The sequence below is a fragment of the Rhopalosiphum padi genome, chromosome 3 (genome assembly GCF_020882245.1).
Source record: "Rhopalosiphum padi isolate XX-2018 chromosome 3, ASM2088224v1, whole genome shotgun sequence".
Lineage (NCBI taxonomy): Eukaryota > Metazoa > Arthropoda > Insecta > Hemiptera > Aphididae > Rhopalosiphum > Rhopalosiphum padi.
This window is the reverse complement of record NC_083599.1, coordinates 67,827,400-67,853,371: the sequence shown is the minus strand read 5'-3', so window position 1 is coordinate 67,853,371 and position 25,972 is coordinate 67,827,400. Positions and strand designations below refer to the sequence as shown.

The 25,972-nt window shown below is 30.4% G+C and overlaps 1 protein-coding gene across 1 annotated transcript in view; it reads right to left on the bottom strand.

Annotated features, from left to right (window-relative positions):
- LOC132923794 (uncharacterized) overlaps window positions 1–24,721 on the bottom strand; it is a 37,535-nt gene extending 12,814 nt beyond the window's left edge. The window contains 7 exon segments of the mRNA XM_060987766.1: window positions 177–204; window positions 206–289; window positions 4,153–4,329; window positions 4,331–4,771; window positions 10,384–10,494; window positions 17,375–17,495; window positions 24,560–24,721. Of these exon segments, the coding sequence (XP_060843749.1) occupies window positions 177–204; window positions 206–289; window positions 4,153–4,329; window positions 4,331–4,771; window positions 10,384–10,494; window positions 17,375–17,482 (949 nt within the window). The 5' untranslated portion in view covers window positions 17,483–17,495; window positions 24,560–24,721.
- Between the last annotated feature and the right edge of the window lie 1,251 nt (window positions 24,722–25,972).

The following is a 25,972-nucleotide window of genomic DNA, read 5'->3' as shown; positions in this document are numbered from 1 at the left end:
CATAAATTAACTTTATTACAATATTAATGTTCACACATAAAAATAAATAGTCAAAAAATAATATACTAATTACCATTCACCTAATTATTGAAATAAATAATAAAAAAAAATAAATTATCAACATTATAATATAATATTTTAATTGTAATATTATACTTATTTCCGTCATATTTTACCAGTGTCTGTGAGCGGTGACCGTTTTTTTCGCTGAGCTCGGATTATCCGTCGACACTTCTCTCGCCATCCTCTTCACGATACCGGTGCCGACAGTGTTGTCCGAGTCCGATGGCTATAACAATTTAACAACAGTGATGAAAACGTTAGTGAAAATCTCGCCATATCACAAACTATTATCGCATGCAATTATTTAATATTATTGTACATTATTATCATACAAGTAACCATAAACCATGCGCAAGCATATACGAGAAATGTCATGCTAACCAACGTCGGTGACCCTTCGTATTCAACAGGGGTAAAGATTTACTGTGATCATAATTTATTATTATGGATTTATGATTATTCTGAAATTAAGTTAATTTAATACATATTTTACATTAATTATCACTACTACAAAAGTAATAAGTCAAATGAAATACGAAACAAATATTTATACAAACAATAAATTATGTGATTCTTTTGTTTAGGTAACACTCATTTTTTCGAAAAACTTGTACTATAACGTTTTTGGATATTTTTTTAGACAAGTATTTTTAATTGGGTTTGAGATCCTAAGTTACTAGTAAATTAGTACTGAGTACTAATTAAGTAATTAACTAATTATAACTAAGCAGTATACGTGTTTTAAAATACGATTTTTAGAAAAATTGTCGACTTAATAAGACAAAAAACTTGACTAAGACTAAAAGCTTGTAAATTTTAAAAACAAATATTCCAAAAAAATTGAAATAAATAAGTTTACCTTTAACAGAATCTCTTTGAATATAATATCTATTTATTCAACATTCATTTGCTCCCTTCATCCATTAAACCTTGTTAAGAACACAAATTGATAATATGTATTTGCAAACCGCACTGCTATCAGTAGGTTGTAGGTAAATAACCATTAACCCATAATATCAATGTGACATCGTCTAACATTGTACAACGTACGACATACCATGCTTACATCGTACCTATCTATATGTTATTATATAAAGTTAAGTAGTGCCAAAAAAAGTAAATTATTATCTAAACCATAAAAAGTAAAAATATAATATTCGCCAAAGACGTTCGCACCATTCCATATGATATTAAAACCTGTAATTAAACTGTTAATGAGGTGCAACTCTGTAATCATTTTTCAGCAAAAACAATTAATGCAACCAACTTTCTACAAAAGCGTTATCCGTAAAATGATAATGATATGATTAAAAACGAACGATCGTGTTATTCCCTACGTCGCTGTATATATTAAAACAGCGTTGCGTTTAATTATGTATGATATATGCAATATTATTATTTTAATATACGCTCAAACAAATCGTTACTAAAAATTTAAGAAATCGATCTTTAGTACTGTTACATGTTATGCCTTATAATGCAGAGCTTAACACGACTATCGATCTATCAGTTAGGAACATCTTCCCTTGTTGATCGATGACATAATCCAAAATTAAATTTTTACTGGATACATCGACTCTCCAAAGCTTTTATCCCTAATTTATTTTAATGTCTCTATTCGTTCCTCTCGCTAAAATTTACCTTTCTTCATTCTAATATGCTCAACTACCTATATATGTTCAACGAACCCTTAAGCGGTCTAATGTGTCTATCTAACGCGAAGATTTCGTTTTCGTTTTAAATTTATACCTCCAACTTGTATCTTTCTCTTAATGAATTAATGTAATTTACTATTTTTTTGTAATTATGTGGTTATTACAAAATAAGATGTACTACACCATAATATGTTATCCAAAGACCTTGCCTGTGTATAAAATAAATAAATTTCATATTATTCATAAACTATGCAATTTGCATGTATTCACAATAGCACACGTGCATAATGTTTTACTAGTGAAATAGGTATCAATACATTGTATTAGACTACGTTTCACTTCGACGGAGATGCGACCATCAGTGGTTAATAATAATGATATTGTTAATTGTTTCAAAACGGTTTAGTACTATTACTGATTTTAATAATTAGTTAACGACTTTTAAACGCATACACTATGAAAAAAGCAAATTTTCACAAGCTACATTATAATAACTACTACTGTGGGATTAAAAACAATACAATACATTATATTATTACACAAAAAGCAAATTAAAATAACAACAACAACAATAATGATGTCACAATTATATATAATACAAACACCGATAATATAATAAGAATACCGATCATGTTGGCGTAACGAAAGCTGGTAATAGTTATCATTAGATATCATTAATTAGACGATACGTAAAATTTATAGAAAACGGATGAAAATAGTTATGTTTTTTATGCAATGATGATAAAATTATATAATCATACGTGATAACGATCGTAGTTTTATTTCAATTGGTACAATTTTTTTCGTTCTAAAACAATTTTTTTTCCGTTGCCGCCGTAAACGATTATACTGTATATCTGTATGTATACATTGCAGCAAACCACGACGGTCATTATTATTATAGTTGCTATTTTCTGTATCGATATTGGCGATATTACCTTTAAATAATTCCAAAAACAATTTTTTGGAAAAATAAGAACCAACTATAAAAACTGCTTTAATGATACCTTTGCTGTTTTATTGTTTATTATTATTACCTACTGCCCGGTAAATGGCAATAACATTATATCTACACAGGGCATGGTCTTAGATCTATAAATGTAATTGTGATACAGTGAAATTTTTTTTTAATGCGAACGATCGACAATATCGTTGCAAATACATAATTTTATTTTATAAAGTAATGATAATTTTTAACTTCTTACTATTTTATATTTGTTATACTCTATATTTTGTGTTATGCTCCATGATTTGTACAAATAAAATCGATTATTGATTTACAAATGGTAAAACAAATAATTTTTATTTTAAATTCTAAACGATATTGATTTGGGTACATTAAAAATTACTTTTAATACGATTCTAATTTATGAGAACTTGAAATCAAAATTATAGATCATCGTTTGATAATCGAAAAAAAAGGAAACTTAATTTTCTTTTTTGATTTGTATGTATGCTATATTTGACATTAATGAGCTGTGCAATTGCGTTGTTCGAATAACTTAAAATATCACATTTAATGTAACAGTTATTTATAGGCAATAATTTAAACTTGCCCTCGTTCGTTGTATGTTACAAGTGAAAATCGATTAAAAATATTGCAGCTCCATCCAAATATGGCGTATAGGTATAGCATACCTATGGTTATGGTTATGTACCATAACCATTGATCATAGGTATATCTACGTGCATATCGATAGTGTTAAAAATGGAATTTGTTTCCAAGACGTGTCCAGGCAAGTATACAACGTCCTCGGCCTCATAAAAATGAAAATATCGATCGGTATATTATCGTATTAAGTCATTCGGCACATGTATTTAACAGTGCCTTTAAACATTTGGACGTGCACGAACTTAACACTAATCAGTTATCATAATATCATTATAAATTATAATATATATATATTTACGCATGCCTTCAATTAGTGCTAGATTTAAGTCTCGGAAGGTCGACTATTAATATTTTATTGTCCCTTAAAAAATGTTTCTATTTATAAATAATTTAAATCAGTATAAAATAAACGGGTGCGGATAATTTCTTAAACTACTTTTTTTTTCTCAATCATTATTCAATAGTCTCAATGATAAAAAATTTTACAAAGTTAAAAAATCTAGGACATCAACCTAAGGCCCCTAAAACAAACTCGGCCTCTAGGCTCCGATGCATTGCAATCCCTGTACTCCCCCCCCCCACAACTAAATCCAGCATTACCTCCATCATCAATACGCCTATTGATTGTTGTTGTTTTAACTAGCAAATTATATTATATGTGTTATGATATTATGAGTGTTATCACGTCTAAGAATATTAATACGATAACGTTCTTAAAATAATGATGATGATAATAATAATAATAATAATATATTGTACTGCGGGTTAAAACATGCACCGACATGGGCCGTCCTCGGAATTCTCGGGATTCTCGGGATTTACCATTTGAGTAGTTGGCGAGCTGGTCGTGATTGCGTTGGCGGTGGTGGTCGCAGCTGCGGCAACAGCGGCGGCTACGGTGGTAGTGACTGATCCGACGGCCGGTGCGGCGTTGGTGACCGGGGCGGCTGCGGCTGCTGCGGCGGTGGTGGTTTCTGGGGCAGAGGTAGTTGCTGGGGGGGGCGGTGGTTGCTGGGGCGACGGTGGTGACCGCCACTTCGGCGGTTGAGTCGGCCGCCGCGGCTGAATCTACAGACGCGACCGAATCTACGGACGCGGCCGAGTCCACGGACGCGGCCGGCGCGGAGTCTGTGATGGCCGCCTCGGAAGACGCCGGTTCCAATATTCTTGAGGCCAACGCGTCAGCGTCCGATGACGGTGTGGACGACGTGTCGGCCGCCGGCACGTTCGTTTGAGATTCTTCTTCTTCGTCCTCAGTGGACGGCGGGAACGTGGGCAACGTGATCGATATCCGCCGGCCGCCATTGCCTCCGGAATCACCACCTGTTCCGGCGGCTGCGGTGCCGCCCGCGGCGCCGCCAGCGTTACCGCCCCGGAGTACCAGTCGGCCGATCACGCGGAATACGAATCGCGTGATTTGTTGGATCTTTCGGTCGACTATCTAGAAAAAACAGGTGACACCCCAAACACACGTATACACTAGGGTGATCCTTAGGTAATGGAAGTAGAAAATAACTAATATACTATACATATATTGTATACTAAGGAGTTTCGTCATTAGTCTCGTCAGTCTTGTCAGTCTGTAAGTTTTTTTTTCATTTCTCAGTGCGCTAGTGCGCATATTGTGTACGATGATGCCTAACCCACCTACCTCTGAGACCTGAGTTCAATAACTATATTAGTATAATATGTTATTATATGTGTATAGTCGCAAATCATCATTAGGTACAAACGTAAAATATGTTTAAGCGCCGGGAAAATGAACTATTGCAGCATGCGGCACAGGCTTAACCACGCCATGGGATCGGTGATTCATCCACCCGACTGATTTCGGAGTTTGTCGTTAGTGCGAGATTAATCCTTTAGGTAAAATCATGGAATATAATCTGAATACGACATAAAATTTTTTGTATGTAGCCGTTTTATAAATGACGAAGTCGTCATCGCTCTGAAATACTTGTGTGTATATTATTGTAATTTGTAATATATAATATGTTGAATGGGTACCTACACGATCGTTTAAGTCGAGTTCAAGTGGACACACGCAACAATGCTTATTATTTTTCATAACATTTGTAACACGCGTAACACGGAAAGATATTGCAATTATATTATATAAATGTTACCTCTATTACCATTGATTATGCATACCTATATGTATAATAAATCCTATTACTCGGCCTCATTTTCATAAGCCTCTAAAACGGTCAATACAGTGAATTTTTAAATTGTTTGTATACGAAATTTATTATATGTGGTATCACCGTATCACGTATAGTACTTATGTAATTTTTCGTTTACGACGTCTTATTGTGAGGCTTTGATGAATGTTGTAGTGGTTATACCTATATTAAATGTATTGATAACCAATTATTTATTTTAGTTTATTATTTAGATAATCGCATAAATTGATGTCAAATAGTATCAAATATAATATTTTAGTTTCAAAAAATATCACTGATGAAAATAGTACTATTTATTTTTAACAAATTTAATCAAATGTTTATTGATACGTAATAATACAAATTTTAAATTTTAAAAAGTGTTAACCGCTATAAGTCGTAAACAATATAAGTTTTATTAATACTATTAAAGACCATAGTCCATAAACTATAAAGTATTAAACCTCTTTGTAATTAAATAACTAATACGAAAAATAATAATCGTTATATAATAGCAAATATTATGGCGTTGGGAGAAGAGGCTACAGCTTACATAGCCATCACTTCTCAGTTCAAAAAACAGTAATAAAAAACAATTTAGCTAATATTTTTCGAAAATGGTGGTCAAACGGAGGTCATCTTGTCATTATTATATAGGTATCTAGCCAAATATAATTAATGTTGGACCTAGTTTACCCTTCAAATTTATTAAACGCCAATCACAGTACCAGGCCGACGTCGAACGTTTTAATTTTGCACTCAGGTTGACTTTAGTAGTTTTTAAAAATTATAATATTATTTATATTTTCAAATGATTATAATGATAATAGGTAATATATTATTTATAATTTAATATTCGTATACAAATTTAAATATCCAAGAAGAAAAAACCTTCATGCAAGATCACAATCGTTGTGTTTCTCTTCTATATACTTATTCGACAATATAAGCTTATTCGTTCCAATTAATAACTGTATAATATAATATAGGTTTCTCATACATTATTATTATTATTATTAGCTATTACCATGTTACGCGTATACAAAGACAATGAATTACGTGAGCGCTGTTACGCCATCTTAATCCGTATGTGTACCTACTGCAATAATATTTATTATTTTAATAATTCTCCAACTATAAAAGCATAAAATATAGTTACTTGACATCAGAATTTCGTCATTGTATAATAATTATTAATGTAAAAACATAATTGTTATATGCATGTGATATTAACAAAACTTGTTTCAGACAGATAGAGTCAGAATTATGTTGATATTAAAGGCAATTATTCGAATTCGGTTGTACCTACGGAAATGTATAAATGTGGTGAACAACTCAGAACAAGTATAATATAATATTATACAGCGATTATCGCATCACTCTATCACAGTTATTTTTTTAGTTAATGTATGTGTTTATATTTTACATAATTTGAAATTTTATTTTATTTATTTTACAATATATAGGGGCATTAAAAAAATTGTTTAAGTTTCTTACTTTTTTATATTTTTGATTAAACAAGTAAAAAATTACTATGTATAGTGATTAGAGAATCAAACTTGTATACATCGGGCACATATAAAACATCAAAAGAAAAATATATGTACTCACTCTTAGAGTACTGCAGCAATATAGGTATTTTACCTATACGTGTATAGAAAGTCGACGTCTAGTCAGAGTTGTAGTAGAGTAGGTACTATCCGCGATGACTGTTGGTTAATCGTTTTTATTTTATAGGTACATAATATATTATGGACGTAGTAGAAATATTTTCTCCGACATCGTCACATAAATGATCGTTGTTATCAGAGACTACTATTATAGCAACGTTGTCTGAGGCGTTTTCGGCAACAACAAGTTGTATAAATAGTACGGTTAAGTTGTTGGACAGGTATATTATTTTACCTATTTGCCCTGTACATTATTGTTTGTTTTGCCCACTTAGTATAATACTATTATATTATACACTCGTGGATAATACATCCAACGAAACCGCTGAAATGTATTGTGTCATCACTCATCATTGTCGTTAGTAAAAAGTAAGAAGTTTTCATATTGCAAGTCACTTTACTAATTGTATGTGCGCGCGCGCGCGTATTACGGTTATAAAATATTTCCATATTTTTTTATTTATTTATTGTTATGATCGTTGTCGTTGAAACATTTTGTATTTTATTAGGTAATAAATTTACTATTATATACTTTCTAAGCTTTTCAATGACTCGAACGAATGAAACCATTAACAATAAACAGAATACCGAAAATATATTTCATACGTGCGTCTCGAAAAGAAAGAAGGATTTTGTGTTTTTTTTTTCATATACCTACTCAACTTTTCTTAAAATTAATTAAATTGATAGGTGTATGCTGGGAATTCAAGTAGGTTAGGTTGTTGTTATTATTTTTTAAATCAATTCGTTTAATGATAAGGTCAGAAAACAAATTATTGAGTGACTATTGAAAAATCTAAAAGTATAACGAAATATTATAAACCTATATATACAACTCATTAAACGATACAATTTAATACGTTGATAATAACTGTTTTTAATTTGAAATAGTAAAATAGGTTAAGAAACAGTAGACTTTTTTTTATTAAACGAATAGCTCAACAACAGTTGACTGTTGGACGCTAAATAATATAATATACTGATTTTAATCACTTTTGCCTTTTATGATTATAAGAGGTAAGTAGCAAACTTTTTTTTAATGTCATGGCTGTTCTTTAGAAATTAACACAGTACCCATATATATTATTATTATTATTATAATGTTCCATACACAGTTACATAAACTAAACTGGCTTCTGGTCATGTTCTTTTTAACAGATTTCAAAATGAAGTATTATTTGTCCTTGTCGTTGTTGTTATTACCGATATCTTAATATTGAATCAGAATTGCCGATCATAAAAAAAAGACAAATAGTTATTATAACGGTTTAACGTGCGATTGACTAATACGGCACTTAGACGCTTCGCGGTTAGCCGGTATCCCAAATACGATGTAAAATAAAAGAACAGATTTTTATAAACGATACTTTGTTGTTATTCTATTTTTTTTTTAACAGTGGAGAAAATATGTCTACCGTTCGGAAGAAATAGTTTGTTATTGTCGTTAGCGTTAATTCAATTACGACAGCAGTTGTGCATGAATTTTTGTGCGTATTATTAATTTTTGTTTCGTGAAAATTGCATTTAAAAGCGTAAAGCGGGCATTTTTGACGTTATTGTATCTGATAAGTTATCAAGTTCAATGCGTAATGCGTGTTATATACGGTATAGTAATATGTATATGTGTGCTTAACGAACTAACACGTGAGCTTTGTGCATTTGTTGAACGGTACAGTCACGTAATAATAACTACAAGTAGGTACCTACCTCAAATAAAAAAGTTAAACGAAATCTATGTGATTCGAGAATATTAACATATACTTCACGTCTTCACGCCTATTGTTCAGGGTGAACGCGAAGTATTCGTTAAACGATGGCATTGTTACTTTTTTAAATCATTATTATACTTTGCGTATAATCCACGCGTGTAGGAGGTAGCTATTAGGTAGGTATAGGTAGACACTTAGTAGTTACCTAGTAATAAACATCGCGATCCACGAGAGTGAATTAATTTCTATGTCCGAATCGCTAAAGCAAATTATAGTAGGTTTGCATGACTGCATAATATGTGTATAATAATTATTTACATAACCACTAAGCGTACCTATGTCGTAAGAGTATTAAAAAAAAAAAATCGCATGTCCAGGTGTACACCATATACTGGTTTTGGCTTAAAATGTAGTTGTCCTTTAACGAGAACACTCGAATATCTGCCTAACGATATAACCCACGAAAATGTTTTCTTGTCTACAGTTTAAATGTAACGGACGAAACGGTAATATTAAAATTTATAGTATTAATTATTATACTCGACGTGCTGTAACACTCGTTTGTTCATTTGTAATCGGTCAATATTGGTTCGTCCATAATCTTACAAGCGCCGTTCGTTAATCTCACCGAATAGTTATCGACGTGTGTTGGTTCTACGCTATTCCGGTTTCCCTTACGAATGTCTAATTTAACAAACAATATTGACATGATTTGTTCTTAAACGTATACACATTTCTCAAAACACGTTTTGTGCTATAGACAAAAATATGAATTATACTCAATCTAAGCTTAATAAAAAATTATGGCCGATACGTATGAGAATGCATGTAATAATGAAATATTATAATGAAATACTCGAAATATTGAGCGCAGCCCGTTAAAGCGAGTCGTCCTATCTATAAGATAGAATATGAATAATATGCAGAGAACGAATATAATGATTTAATTATTTAAATATAAAATAAATTAAAAATGTAACTATTCAACATAGTTCTGAATATAATATAGGTCACGACGTGTTATGATATAACATCTACGTTTGATATTTTAATTTAATTATCGCAACGTTTGATAACTTCGTCATTAATTAATTTGTTCAAACATTAATAACCTACATTTTCTATAACAAAATTACATCATATAATGTGCCCGTAGTATACAATGCTTGCTCTGGTAAATCCGGTACTGTAAAAGCTACACGAACGACAGATACGCTCTAGAGAATTTGTCAGCATTTCACATCGAGATAATAATATAAAAAAAAAATGCATACAATTATTCTTTAACTGTTTGCGTATTGGTTGAAACATCGAGTTACTTATTATCCATGATAATATGGGATACATTATCGAAAACTCACTTTTGGTAGGTACCTGTTGTCTTTTATTTAACGTCGATTTATTATATAATAATTATCAGAACGATTAATAGCGCATAAGAGAGTGATTGTTATTGAGTTTGTTATAGGTTGGTTTATACTATATCATAGTGTAAAGAGTGTTGAATTTTACCTGAGATAGATTTGGGAACAGCTGCCTTAAGAAGCCGATCGTCCTTTTGTCTCTGACATTCTTATGACTAGATGAGTCTTCTGCTTCAACAGATAAAAATGCTTCTGATTCCTGTATGGGAAACAAATTTTTTAAAAGATAACACATGAGTATTTTTCATAAAAAAATCAATTTAAAATAAATCTTTAATTATTATTATTACACATGGCAGTTATAATAGGTTCCCAATATTATACCTAATAAGTACTCTATAAGTATAATGTAATAGATATTTTATGTTGCAGTTTAAATTTTTCTTGCCTACCACAATTTTAAAATAATGATATATGAACGGCATTATGACGCAGGTAAGTTTTATGTCTTTTCAATTATGTATACAATATTTTAAATTATATAGATCATAAGACACGCAACTGGGTATACGTTATGTTATTATAATTTATGTTAGATTGATATATAATATGTTATGTATGCCTACAAGCTATACACGCTGGGCGCTGGCACACAGCTACAGAGTATTATGAGATAGATTATACGGTAATTATTTGTAGGTGTATAACTATTGTGAAATACTAATACTATATCGATCAACCATCGAGGGTAATTAAAATCAAATTGGCCTTAATCATCCGTACACTCAAATCTCAATTAAGCGTTAGCCGAAAACATAATACCTATATGTACGGTTTTATTTATAAACGGGCGTGTTAAAAAATTATCGTAAACAAGCGATATTTAATTTTAATTTTAGAACGTGCCAATTTCAAGTGTGCTGTAGGTAAGCAGCAATTTGGTTATCTATAAAAACTGTTATCGGTTGATTTTAAACATCAATGAGAACATCTCTGTTTGACTTTATTCTTTCTTGTGACACACTAAACAATATTATGATACACATTAATCATATTTAATACCTGCCTCCTACTCGTAATAAGACTCCAAAATGAAAGTGCACATTAAAAAAAAAATTATAATTTAGTTCCTCGATGTTAATGTTAAGATTGTTCTAGCTAAACACACTTTTATAAGACATAATTATTTAATTCCTATTTACTTTCTGTTTACTGTTTATAGAATTATTGTATAACACTCGGGTGTATATGCATTAGTTAAGTGAATATCTAAGACAATTCACAATAATTACTTTGTACCTATACCTATGTCCTGTATAGTATAAATGATATTTTGTTTATGTCTTATTATGAAATTTCAATTTAGTTGGTTTATTTTTCAGTGTTAAAATTTATACTTATACTATTAAAAAATAATTAATTACTACAATTAATAGTAATATAATGTATTCATTAAAACCGTATGTGTATATTTAAATCATATTCGAATATGTATTTATAAGTATAGGTAATTTGCTGAGAACCATTGTAATTTTTTTTCCCATTAGATATTTGATATATCGCCATTATCCCAAGAGTTTTATACATCATAGAACTCAAATTACAGAACGTATTATTTAATTCAATTAAACATTTTAGATTTATGATTTATTCAAGATTAAGTATATTTAACGGAATGGTTGATTTAAAATGTATCTACTTAATTATGTACGTATCGATTTACTGTAGAAAAAATTAAAATCATAAATATAATATTATAAAATCATATTTTTTGATTTAAAAATGTAGAATTGTAATGGATTTTATTCTTCTTAATTACAAATTCCGAATAAGCGCAACATTTTTAAATTCTCTTATACATACATATATATACATAAGTTTTATTTTTATGATATATTTAATGTGAAACTAAATTAATTAATGCCTAAGTGCAAACATACGAATAGAGTGTTTATAAATAATATAGCCCATATTATAATCGTTTTTAATCTTATAGTTTAAAAATATATTTTATTTTTGTGTATCCTTATGCATTTTTTTTAGTTATTTAGAGTTTTAAACTGTATTATATTTCCATACTACATCGTTTGCATTTTTTATTGTAATAAATAAAAACGATAAAAAATTTATATGGTGATATTTTGTAAAATTAATTTAATTTACATGATTATAATTTTCCATCATTTAAGTTAAGATACGTTTTTTTTGCAGTGTCCAGATACAACGGACAGTATTATGGTGGTCATGTTCAGACCAGTAGTTGTGTACACTTGTGTCTGCACACTGCACGGAAAACGTACGTTTTTGAATACTAACATATTATGTTTGATTTCCATTATTCAATAACATTTTGATTATTTGGAAATGTTATTTTTATATATAGATGTTTTACGGTTCTATAAGATCTATCTACAAATTAATATTATCTACAATATCAATAAACATTATATACAATAATATTATGTCTCTTGTACATTCATACCACCATGTTATAATATATCATCATTATAATATATCAATATAACATATTATTATTATTATTTTTTTTTTTTTAAAATGATTTTTGACTTTGTTACATAAATTAAATATATAAATCAATCAAAAGAAAGATTTAATTAAAAAAAAAAAATTAAAAAATACCGTTTAATAAAAAATAATTCAGCGTACTGTACGTTGTAAAAATGTACAAGTTTTGTTTTTAAATACAAGTAATACAAGCAGTACACTTCTGATTATTATTATAAAATTATGCATGCATGTTCGATACATCGTGTACCTATATAAATATTTCTGAATATTAAAAATATAACATACGAAATAAACGTGAAATAATGCTCAAGACATGTCATTCGAAAGTTAAATTAAAATTCAACCGAGGGTATCATAATGGTCCTTGAGACTCTCGTTACATTTAAATTCAACTATGACGTTAGAATAAATATTTAATTTTGTGATCTAACCGCGTGTGGCACTTTACCATTATTGCCACTTCGCGTTTCGTATTATACAATATTATTGTCGAATACATTAATTGATCGGTGATGAGTATTTAGCGCTTTTTTTTTACCCAATAGAATGTATTAATCACGGGTGGGTATTCGTTCTATGTACTTACGTGTTTCGTTTACGAAACAATCATACATCTTTGTTTACGTATACCTAGGTATACCTTTTATATTCATTATTAAATATTAAACCGTGAAAAGTTATAAAATTATAAACAGGTACGTCCATTGTTCTAAGACACATTCATTACAGTGGACGTACGTAATACACGTAATCTAATATTAACAATAATACTATTATGTTGGGTTAGTGTCAAAAAATTAAAAATGTTAGTTACACACTTACACTATTACAAAAGGACGGTGTGCAAACGATAAGGTATGACGCTAAGGTTTATTTGTTATTTTTGTTTCTTTTTTAAAAACGTTGTGTTTTGCGTGTAACACTCCTCTGCAACACAATGCTATCTATGCTATCTATGCCTGTCTATATTACATATTTAATATATAAATGTAAGTATTTTTTCTATAGTTTCGATTACACTTATTCTGGTATTTAGGTTGATGCCGAGTAAGGCGTATCATCCAGTAACATCCTATATACTTGAAATTCGAACGGACTTGTTTAATACACTATATTATTATATCGATATTATGACCATACGACAACTATTTCATCATAATTCACAATAATTATTAACGTTTAGAGTCGCAAAAATCCATTTCGCTCGGTGATATCGTTTGATGTATATATACGGCGTGTGTAAGTAGTAAATGTATCGTTTATTATATCGACATATCGTGAAGTTATGCGCTTTGCAATTGCTGGGCATGCCACGTAGATCCCATGACCTAATATTATAATATTGACGTGTCGGACGAACACTCGTCATCGGAAATTTTTTTAGAACTCATTCCGACGGTCGACCGTCAGTATATTAACCAATCGCCAATAATGAATCAATCGATATACCTATACCTATATATATACTAAAATGTTACGACTTACGTAAATATGTACAATGTCGGACGCGGGACGACAGCGATTTCGACCATCAGTCGATACATATGGGTATCTTCAACAATATGTGTTGTTCTGCAGCAGTTTTACAGTAATGTCATATCATCGTATTCGTTTCGTATACAGGAGTATATTAAAAATTAAAATATCTATGAGCCACAAAAAAAAAATACAATGTTTTAATAATTGTATTATGATATAATATTTTATACGATACGATACGGTCGCCTAGCCGAAAACCGGTCAAAACGTATACCTTAACGGAATATTATAAAGATATTGATGAGGTATCGCGTGGAAGACCGACATTTTGTCGTGTTTGTCGACGTCCACAGTGGTCAGGTGGATACGCAGTAAAAAAAAATAAAAAAGAACCGCGACGACACTGCAGCTTTCACTTTCATCAGGCTTACTCGGAAACAGTTTACTCGCCCACCGCTAACCATGGTTGCGGTATACCTAATATACCTATATTTACCATAATTTTGGTAATACGATACCACATTATACCGCAGTATAATATTATCTACCCGAAGACGACGATAATAAATTCTCGGCTCGATGTATCGCTGTGTTGGTTCTGTTGCGAATCGAAACCACCCCGCCGCCGCCGCCGAAGTGTATACTATATTATATTGTGCGTCATTTTATCGCGAGGGCGGAAACGTGCCTGTACTTGCCAACGCGCGTGAACTACATACATTTCGATAAGCGCCGAGAGCGTGGGCTCGCGTATGAATTGCATATTATTTTATAATATAAAACATGTAATATTATTACAAGGAAAAAAAAAACGACGCGAGCCAACAACTACATAATATTTATATGCAGTACGCGCCCGACGCGGCGGCGCGCTGTACCCGCGTATTATGTTCTGCTACGTCGTCGGCGACTCCGTTGTAAAAAGTAGGTACAGCGAAATTTTACATAAATATTCTACGATTATATTATTACTATTATTACTATCATTATTATGTAACACACGTGACTGTGTGTGTGCGCGCGCGCGCGTGTGTCGTGTGATATAGTTAATAATATGATAATTTTTTACGTATTACTATACTAACTGTAGTTGTACGGATAACGACGGTTTCATCGAGACGCGAACTCGTTGCAGCGGTGTCGTAATAACATAGGTAATATTAATAATATAGAAAGGGTGCAATACTGAGTACAATACACTATACATATACTATACATAATTTGTACGTGTATACGGGTACTTGCCTACTTTAAGCACGCTTGAAAAAACTTAAGTAAATTGCAAATAACGAATTTTAATTGCCGATTTGTTTGTATTATCTTTACATGTTATGCGGTAATGGAAGTTAATTTTTACTGGCCATTTTAATGACCCGGTCGCGTACACACGCACACCAGTGTATCGGGTATTGGAAATCGTTTACGCGTGTTCGTGCGATACCCGCTATAATAGTAATACAACGATAATACCTATTACCTGCAATAATGGGATATTCACGACGCCTATAGTACATAATGTTCATCAATAGGAAATTTAATTAAAAAAATATCATTAAACGTATAAACATTTCCGAGTACATGTCTGTATTGTAGCCGTACCTACAAGGCATAGATACAGTAATAATTTATATGTAGTAATTGAAAAAGTAATAACATGATGAGGATGATGATGATGATTGTATACTTTCAAAGTATAAAATATGTCAATGAAAAACGATTGGACGTCGATTGATAAGAAAAATAACTGCAATGATTATAAATATACTAATGGCAGTGCGTTTTAAAATGGTTTAATATATTTTATTATGAAATTGGTCATCGCGATCATGTATAATGCCGATGATGGAAAGCAAATAAGAGTAAATAGTTACTACAAAAAAAATTGAACCAATTTACCTATTAATATTATATCTATTTTTTTTTTTTACTTATTGTGACTTATTTTAATTACTTCGAACCGATCGTGACTCTTAAAATATTGCCTCTAGGAGATCAAAACCTAATAAACGGTCATGTGTATATTATTAACTTAAAAAGTTACTACATAGCTGCCCATAGGTATGTATTTCATAAATCCGGTTTTTTACATGCAACCAGCATCATACAGAAAAATAGTTGTCCAATGTTCATTGAATCATAGTGGGTATAGGTTAGGTATTATTATGAATTACCTATATTTTGTGTTATACATTTTGTGGTCTGATTGTATATATATACTTACATAGGTAATAACTAATAGTCAATAGGTAAGTAATAGATATAGGTACATTGGTTTTTGATAATAATATTCTATAATAATTATAATATATCGATTATACATTGATAACCCTATGGCGGTGACGTGTCAAAACACAAATTTTTGTAAAACGACCGGTAATCATCATTGTCATCATCATGACGAAATATATAGGATGAGACACGCATAATAAATAATATCATAATAATATTATACGTCGCGTTATTGCTGTCACCAGAGAGCTGTGCGGCAATGGCACTGCGATGAGAATTAAAATAACAATAATTTTATAATCATGTCTGGTTATAATAATACCTAATTATTCACTATAACAACATTATGTGTATACTTATTTATTATAGGTAACTGTCATGAATCATGATAATAATAATTAAAACACACGCAATTATATACATTGTGTTTGGTATTATTCTAAGTATTCATACCTTAACATTTAAGTCATTATTTTATTGTGGATGAGATAATACTGTATATACAATATATATATAATATAATATAAAAATATAATGAAAGTAGCTGTAGTTTAAATAAGTTTCGAAAAATGTAATGCCCAGATTGCCTTGGGTTGTGCGGTAATCTGTCGGACTCGCGTACGCAGTTTGTCCTCGATGCGGGGCCAATACATGTTAACACTTGTATAATATATAGGTAATATTATATTATTATACATTAAATAAAATATTTTAAACGTTTATCATAATCCCCGGCGATTGTAAGTGTTATACGCATGTGTTTATAGTTAGTGCTAAATATCGTATAGAGATTATCGAAAATAAGACGAACAAAGCTTCTTACAATATACTGCAGCCTATATTATATTACGAGAATGATTATTATTGTTAGTATTTTTTATCAATATATTATCAAATTTTACCTTTTCAATCATGGAATCTATCGACTTTATGCTGGAGCTCGCAGGATGGCAATCAGCTAACTGATACCACGTTATGAACAAAACCAAACACATGTATTTAAACATCATTTTGAATACCGGTCTGAAAAAAAAATAAATAAAAAATATTAAAATTAAAATTGTTTACGGAAACAGTTAGATAATTTCAATTCGCATCCCATTTTGTCGGCGTTTTTATTGTTTGTGTTTTTATACTATAATAAGCTGCGTTTGCGTACATTAAAATGTCACAACTGAGACATCATTTCCATTTCCATTTAAAATCAAGGCCTTCATTGTCGTATTAAAGTAAAAAAATATACATTTAATAATTACAATTACAATTTAAAAAACCGCTCAATATATTCCGTGAAAGTAATGTATTGCAAGTAAAGATCACTCATGTATTATAGCGTTGACCACAGTGAGACTACATACTATGAAGTTAAATGTTGATTTCGTGTATACTATAAACATATTGCTGACGCACAAATAAATTATTTGATTGTTGGAGTTTTTGTCTTGTTTTTTTTTTATTGGCAATCATTGTCTGGTTTAATAATATCGGTAAATTTTGCGTAATCAAAACACCCGACAATATTATGACCTACCTAAACCGTTTTAAAAACAATATTATTAAAAAAAAAACTTATAATAATAGATGTTAAGTGAGAATAACATGGTTTTTTCAGAGAAAAACCGGTAAAATCCTTACTTTTAAAGTCATCGAAGAATTTTACGAAACGATTGCTTCATAGCGACAATATTATATACTAAGTATACGCGACGAGGTCACACGCACTGTCTAAAATGCAATGGTAGGTATAATAGAGGTTTATAATAATGATAGTTAATACTATAAAAATATATTAGATATAGTCTTCTATAAACAGCTATTACATTATGAGTGCTTATATATCTACGAAACAACTCGTCAATATTTTGATACTTATGCGGTTTTCGCGACGAATTGACGATGCACGTAGGACGTAGGTATATACAACTATTATAGCTGCAGGGTAACCGCAACAGTGGCACGTTAGAGAGGTATCGTAAATTTTCGGTAGACAATAGTTTAGATGTATCATGACGAATTCAAAGAGACTCACATCAGTTCTATAATAGCATATACTGATGTTTATAACCGTGGTTTGATTTTGCGAAAACCAAAAAAAGTTCTCGTGTTTATTGTTTTTTTTTTAAGAGAGTCGGTCGATTTTAGTAAAGCCTAATTATGGTATTAGTAATAGTACCTATAAAATGTAATATGTATACTTGATATATTACAATTTGTTATGTGAGTCCGCGGGGCGCTTTTAATAATATGATTGTCCAAACACGATAACAGCAATAATGACGTGTCTATATTAGAATCGCGCACGATTAGTAGCCGGTGAAGTATATAGACTCGTAGTAAAGCACGCAAATTATGCAAAGACGTGGTGAAGATTTCGAGAGATTTAATTATACCATTAGGTACGACGATTTTATTTCTTCGACTTCAAACATCTCTTAATGATGATGATAATAATATTTTACAATTTATAGTATCACGTCGTCGTGTGATTTCGTAATATTTTCGGCGTGGGAGTGCATAATAAGCGCGCGTGTGCCGAACGCATATACACTGCTAGCTGCACTGTCTAAACGAAAGCGAGAGTATAATATTAACCTGGCGATGAGCCCCACTGCAGATACAGGTACCTATAGAATTTTCGCGATGTAGGTAAATCGTATAATAATAAAATACACACAATGTTGTTTCGAGTCTATATACTATATTGGAAATGCGCAACGGTTACAATGCCGACGATAGTTGTCGTCATCTTGCAATGTCATGGAGACTTTAACGAACCGAAATTAAAAAAAAAAAAAAAAAAAAAATTAATAGTCGGATCGAAATATCATTTCTAGCCGTTTTTTACCACTAACTGTAAATATAGGTATATAGGGCGTAAATACCACGGGACTGAACATGGATATAATTAATTGAGATAAATAATAATAATACGTTCATTATAAATATTCTAAGATATAATTAATTAACAATGGAAGCAAATTGTGAATATACATATACTGCAACCGTATAATATACACTGCCACGTATAATATAATATGAGTATTAAATAGGTACCTATAATTAAACCACAGTTTCGAAAGGTGGGTTTGAAATGAGAAAAAAAATTCTAAAAACCGATATCGATGTTTATATGTATATAGGTTTGTATTCAGAAAATCGTTTTCTCGCGTAAATATTTATACAATCACATATATGTAGTACACATTTTTGTTAAATGCCGGTAAAGAGTGTGCTCGAGTTGTTGTGTATAGCAAACGGCGACCTATACAATAGTGTATTATAAAGTAGTATTTATAGTTAGGTACCAACAGTTTGTTGTATGAATTAAACGAAAATAATATGACGAGAACGTAAATCGCAATTTTCCGGTGCATGTAATAATTGTGCAGTTGTGTTATTATAATATAGTCCCCGGACTTGAAGTGTTTGTGTGGCAACGGTATACAATATGTACGCCTAATATATACATGTAGGCATACCTCTATAGCTATAATGTATCCGTGGGCGACAATCGTTCATATAGAAATCGTAGTCGCGTTCGGTTTACTTTGGTTTTTTTTTTTTTTTTTTTGTTTTTTCTGTCACACCGATTAAACGCGCATGTACAAAACGAATAAAGTAATTTTTGTATCATGATATACATCTATACCTATATATGTATGGTCGTGGGAAACCACGATGCAGTGCACCCACAAAACACATGGTGACAAAAATATCGGCGTACCCGTACAAAACAATAATATCATATTACGTCCGACCGTATATTATTTTAAGTATAATATTATTATATTTTTATAGGTTTTATTGAATTATAGATCATTAGTTCGGCCAGAACAACGTCCAATGTTTATAATCGTTTTGATTTTTAACGACTGTTGCTTATCAATGCGGTGATGACGATTGACGATGACGACGACTTAAAAACCTATACGAGTTCGTTGAGACCAAAAATATTTGAATCTTATAGTTATATGTATCCTAGAACGCGCAGTTGCATAATATTTAAGGTTATTTTGTTTTCAGAAAATTTGTATAGGCACCGTACAATCTTATTCAAAACACTGCGTGTTATTATAATATAATAATTTTGGTATATTATTATTAAGAAATCACGTTTGTTGCGAAACTGATATATTTTTAAATTAATCGCCGGGAACTAGATTCTTGGAACGTCATCTGGATGTGAATATATTTACTCTGGCAGCTATGAGAAGGGAGTACGGTTATAGGTTGGGTACACTTGTTATTTCGTTATAGTTTTTTTTAAAAAAAGCTTTCGACACAATGATAATATGATGCGTGTTATTCAGAGCAGAAAAAATTAGTTGTTCATATGCGATCGATTTTTATATTTAATAATAATATGTACATCGAACTTTTGGTCCATTATTTTGGTCAATGTCAGTGGCTACATGAAATAAGAAAACGAAAACTTGTTGTGCATTTCAAATTATAATAGCTGGTAGATGTAAGTACTACGCGTGTATACTATAGTTAAACATAAATTATACATTGAATTATATACAGCACTGTTGTTTGGACAAACTTAGACAATGTATTTTCGTTGTGAAAAAAAAAAATATATATTTTAATCGGTGTGTCATGATATATTTAAGTGTACATGGTGTCAGCAGGTAATTGTTTATAAAACATATCAAAAATAAATCCTTGAACAGGGAATTATCACTATCTTACAGGATCATATTATATTACATTGAGACAGTGACCCAATGAATATTATAATTTAATAATATACAACTGTAAATCCTTATACAAACTATAACAGCCTTATACCATTTACTCATAAATCATAAGACTATTTGAACGGGTTTTCTTCTCAAAAAACCGGAGAAAAAACCTACGTCAATATATATTAAGTTCATATTATGATTTGGACAGTAAAAATTTAACAGAATACGAATCTATTATAAGATACTGAAAGGCTAGCGCAGATTCGAGATGTCAATACGAAATAATGATAAATACACAATATATATATATATATATATATATATAGTGGCTGGACGATACGACGGGACGAATAATCAATAGAAAGTAAAATGCAACACACACATAAGAGAAGGTTCAGACTGGCCACCGACCTACAGTGTTTATGATATAACAGTTATTTCAGTTTCAATCCACTTTCCTTTTTACACATATTAAAACGTGTACCTTGAGTAACTCGTCCTCCTTATGGACGCGCGTGCGTTCTACCTTAAACTAAAGACCCTATAGGTAATGATAATAATATATTTATATATATCTAAACCAATTAGAGTATATTATACATTTATACATACATGTGTAATAACGATCGATCATTAAATCATAGTATATTGAAGTTATTATTATTGTTATTAATCGTTTAGATCAAAAATTATAAAAAACATTGCTTTATATATTTATATAATAATGATAGGCTGATTTGTAGATAGTGCATACGACTGCAGTTACAAGAAACACAGTGAAACCGGGACGATGCGTTTTTAAATAATTTATGTAAACGATCCATTTACATTTACATTATTATAATATTATAATAGTATCATCGATTTATTATAGTCGTGTCCATAATATATTATGCTCATCACAACGTAGATTATAGTCTTAAAATATTATATGATATTATTAATATGTGTAACGTTTCAATTGAAAAGCTGATACCCATACATTTGCTTACAAAGTTTATAAAATATGATAATAATTAAAAAATAGCCTCTCCCACCATATTCTTTCACATAGCGTTGGCTATAACTCTATAGGTCCCAACAATAGAATACGTTAATATAACTAGGGAACAAAAAACGTGTTATTACATTTTTTTGAGGTATAAAGTAATCGATATTTAGTTTTGTGCATACTGAAATTAAAATGTATGCACTTATATTATTATACAGGTACCTAAACAAGTCCTTCATTTGTATTTAAATGTTAAATTAATTCTATTAAAAAAATAACTATAATAATAGTTATAATAAAAAATCAACTTTTCATTAAAATTATATCATAAAAATTAATATATAATATCATAACGGTAAACACAAAACAAGCATAGGTTGTTAAAACACGTTTCGACTATTGCGAGCAGATTATCGGTGTTCAATAATGCATAATAATATATTCTTGTTATGTAAAAATTGAGTATTACTCAGTTGGTTCACTTATTACTTATTCACGTCATTAGCACTTCCCTCTGCCACGCGCTTTTTTCGCTTCGCGATATTTTGCTTTCCCTTTCAAAATCGTTTAATATTTCCTCTTGGTTTGGGTCAAACAATGTCGATCTATCGGAATAATAATATTAATTTTCGTTTACTATTTGTTAATTTAAATTGGGAAGTATACACAAAATATGTCTTGTATATGATGATGTGTATAATATAATATTATATATTATTATGTACTCCACAGTTTATGTAAATATCGTTAATGTGATAAATAACCATGAGAAAATAGGTAGTGAATACTCATGAACGCTTTGAGAAAATATGCCCTTGAATATCACAACTATAAAGAGTGTTTTAATCGTTCGCGATGAATGAAGAATAATATAATTTTTCGTGTGTGTACGATGTGATAACTATTCGTTCCTAATTAAACAGTGTATCCGTAGTAAGTGCTTATTATTCAATGCCACGAACTTGAAATAAAATTATTATCACAATGGCTAATTGAGATTTGTTGAATTTCGTTGAACACTGTAATTAATTAAATATATTATTATTATAGTAACATTGATAGGTTTCTACTGTGCTGGAGCATATACCGTATACATCGAAACCGAAATATTGATAATCTACCAAGTAACATAATAAGTAAAAAATATAGAACAGTTATATTTTATAAAAATACATGCACATTATCCGTCATCCAGTTTTATTCATGTATAGAAATGATGAAATATATTTTTATTCCCCAATTATGATATGTTGAAATAATTTGAATTTAAATTATTAAAAATATGTGTTTATATGTAATCGATACGTAACCTATATAAATCGATTACTATTATGGTATGTAGACAAGTAAATGCTATAGATACATGATGATATATTATTTAAACATTGTCTAGTATATCTAGAGTATAAAATAAATGTAAATAATGTATTGCCGTATTTATGCCTTTATTAATTTAAAATTTGTATAGAAACATTATAGAAATTTTATCTAATAGTAGGAATAAAGTATTATAGACTGTTTTGGTTTAAAAATTAATAATCATTTTGTTAGAAAACGTTTTTATCAATAAATTGTGTCAAAACTGATGGCAAAAATTTATTAAATTATAGTATACAAGTGCCGTTTCAATAGTCAAAATTTGTACAAAATGGTTAATTGTAAAAATTATGTTAAACATATAATTTTTGCTAAATATTGATCAAAACTAAATAATGATTCAAAACAGTAGATACATTATTTTATTGTTGTGATGCATAAATATTAAAAAATTGTAGCTGTAATTAATAAGTATTGGTGAGTTAAACATACGTTAAACAAGCTTTAAATAAGATATTAACGTAATAGGTGCACATAAAAAAAGGTATATTAATTTACATTATGACTGCAGCTTTTATGTAATCAAAACAAACAAAAATAAAGTAACAAAAAATATGATAATTAATCTTATTGTGACATAATATTAAACCTTTTGCAGCGGTTTGTTTAAAAATAGATTTATTTTTATTCGAACGTACTATTGAAATTAAACCGTATTAAAACGTATTATGCATAGTTTTAAAATACGAAAATGTGTATATAAATTTTTAATTAATTCATTTCTTATTTAATAACTCATATAAGCAACATGCATCGAAGAATTACGTGGTTAGATGTTTCTTGAATAAAAATGTGTTATAATATTATGCTATATGTACTTATAAAATATGCAGCATATAAATCAGGTAGTCAAATTTATGATGTGGTTGAAATTTTTTTTTTTCATGTATTCCAGAATTAAATAGAACTGATATTTCTGGTAATTTCAAAATGTTTTTTACTATTGTTTAACAATTTTTTAGAACCCGTCTACTACATAATGTACGGGCGTACACAAAAAAAATAAAATATATCACGATGCTACTTACTTCTTCTGATAGTGTTTGCACGGAAACGCGGTTTTCAGTTGCAGTGTCGATGTTATTAACGTCAACGCGCACTCGGAGCACTAGCACATTTCAAGCACGAGGACCGACGATGACTTAACAACGTATCACCTTGTTCCTAATGTGCGAGTTTAAAGACATAGTGGATCTCTGGTACCATAGAAGGGTCGGCGCGTGCCGGACTGGAGGGGAACTGACCAATATGTAATAATAACACTATACCTACCTACCTATACCTATGTATGATACGCGCGGTGAAAGTAAATAATATATAATATAACACTGCCAGACGGGTATGGGAAAAAAAACCTAGTGTGCCCCATTAGCTGGCATCGTAGGTATAGAATATTGTACATATATATATAACACACAAAATATTATATATCGTATACTCACAGACGTATTTTAGATTAATTATTATTAATATTATGAGTGGGTGCGTTTTCAAATTGGCCGTTTCCCGCTGTCGCACAAATTCGACCCAAATTTGTTCTTTTTCCCGATACTTTTACCTCTTCTGAAGGTCCGACACGACGCTGCAGCAAGTATAGTTATCTACGTAAAAAAACATTATGTTATTATATTTTTTACCATATATTATGGGGAGGGGGTGGGGGCATTTTATTGTTTTATTCCGACGACAGACTTTTCTTTCCTTTCAACTCCCACCCCGTATAGAACGCACTTTTATAGGTGGCCAGACACTATCTGTATATTTTACGTATTTTATTGCTCAACGCCTCACAAAACTCTCGAACGGGTATCCGCTCTTTGATCTAATTATATTGCATAATCATAACATAAAAATGTATATTTCAATATTTTTGCTGTTTGCTGTCTCGTGGATTGTATGTATTGGCTGCATTTTGAGCGCGTGCGAGCAATTTAATATGCAACAAGACCATGGTGTAATGGTAGGTTTATCCGTGGCGAGAGTACCTCCATTTTCCAGTATAACATTTAAGGTTAGAAAGTCTATGTATTTAAAAATACTTGAATATGCATTAAAAAGTTGAAAAACATACATTCAAAATAGGAATTAAATAAAAAAATTAAAAACTTGTAGCATACTGTAACGTGGCTATGGCAACCTTAATATGATATTAGTTATCCAGGGAAGGATTTATATTCCTTATGGATAAGTTTTCCGTATCTAGGGATCTGAGAACTTCGAAAAAGGTATTTAGATCAATAAAAAAATACAAGTTTGGATTATATATCTAGAATAATTATTTAATTGTTAATATATTTAAAATAATACTTTACTATATGAGGGCGGCTGTTACCTACAATTATTGGTTGTAGGTTTATGGTGAATGTCGGACTGACTGCTGTTCGCTATTTTAAAATTTTTAATATAAAATAATTATTTGGGCAGAGTCAAAACGTTTCAAG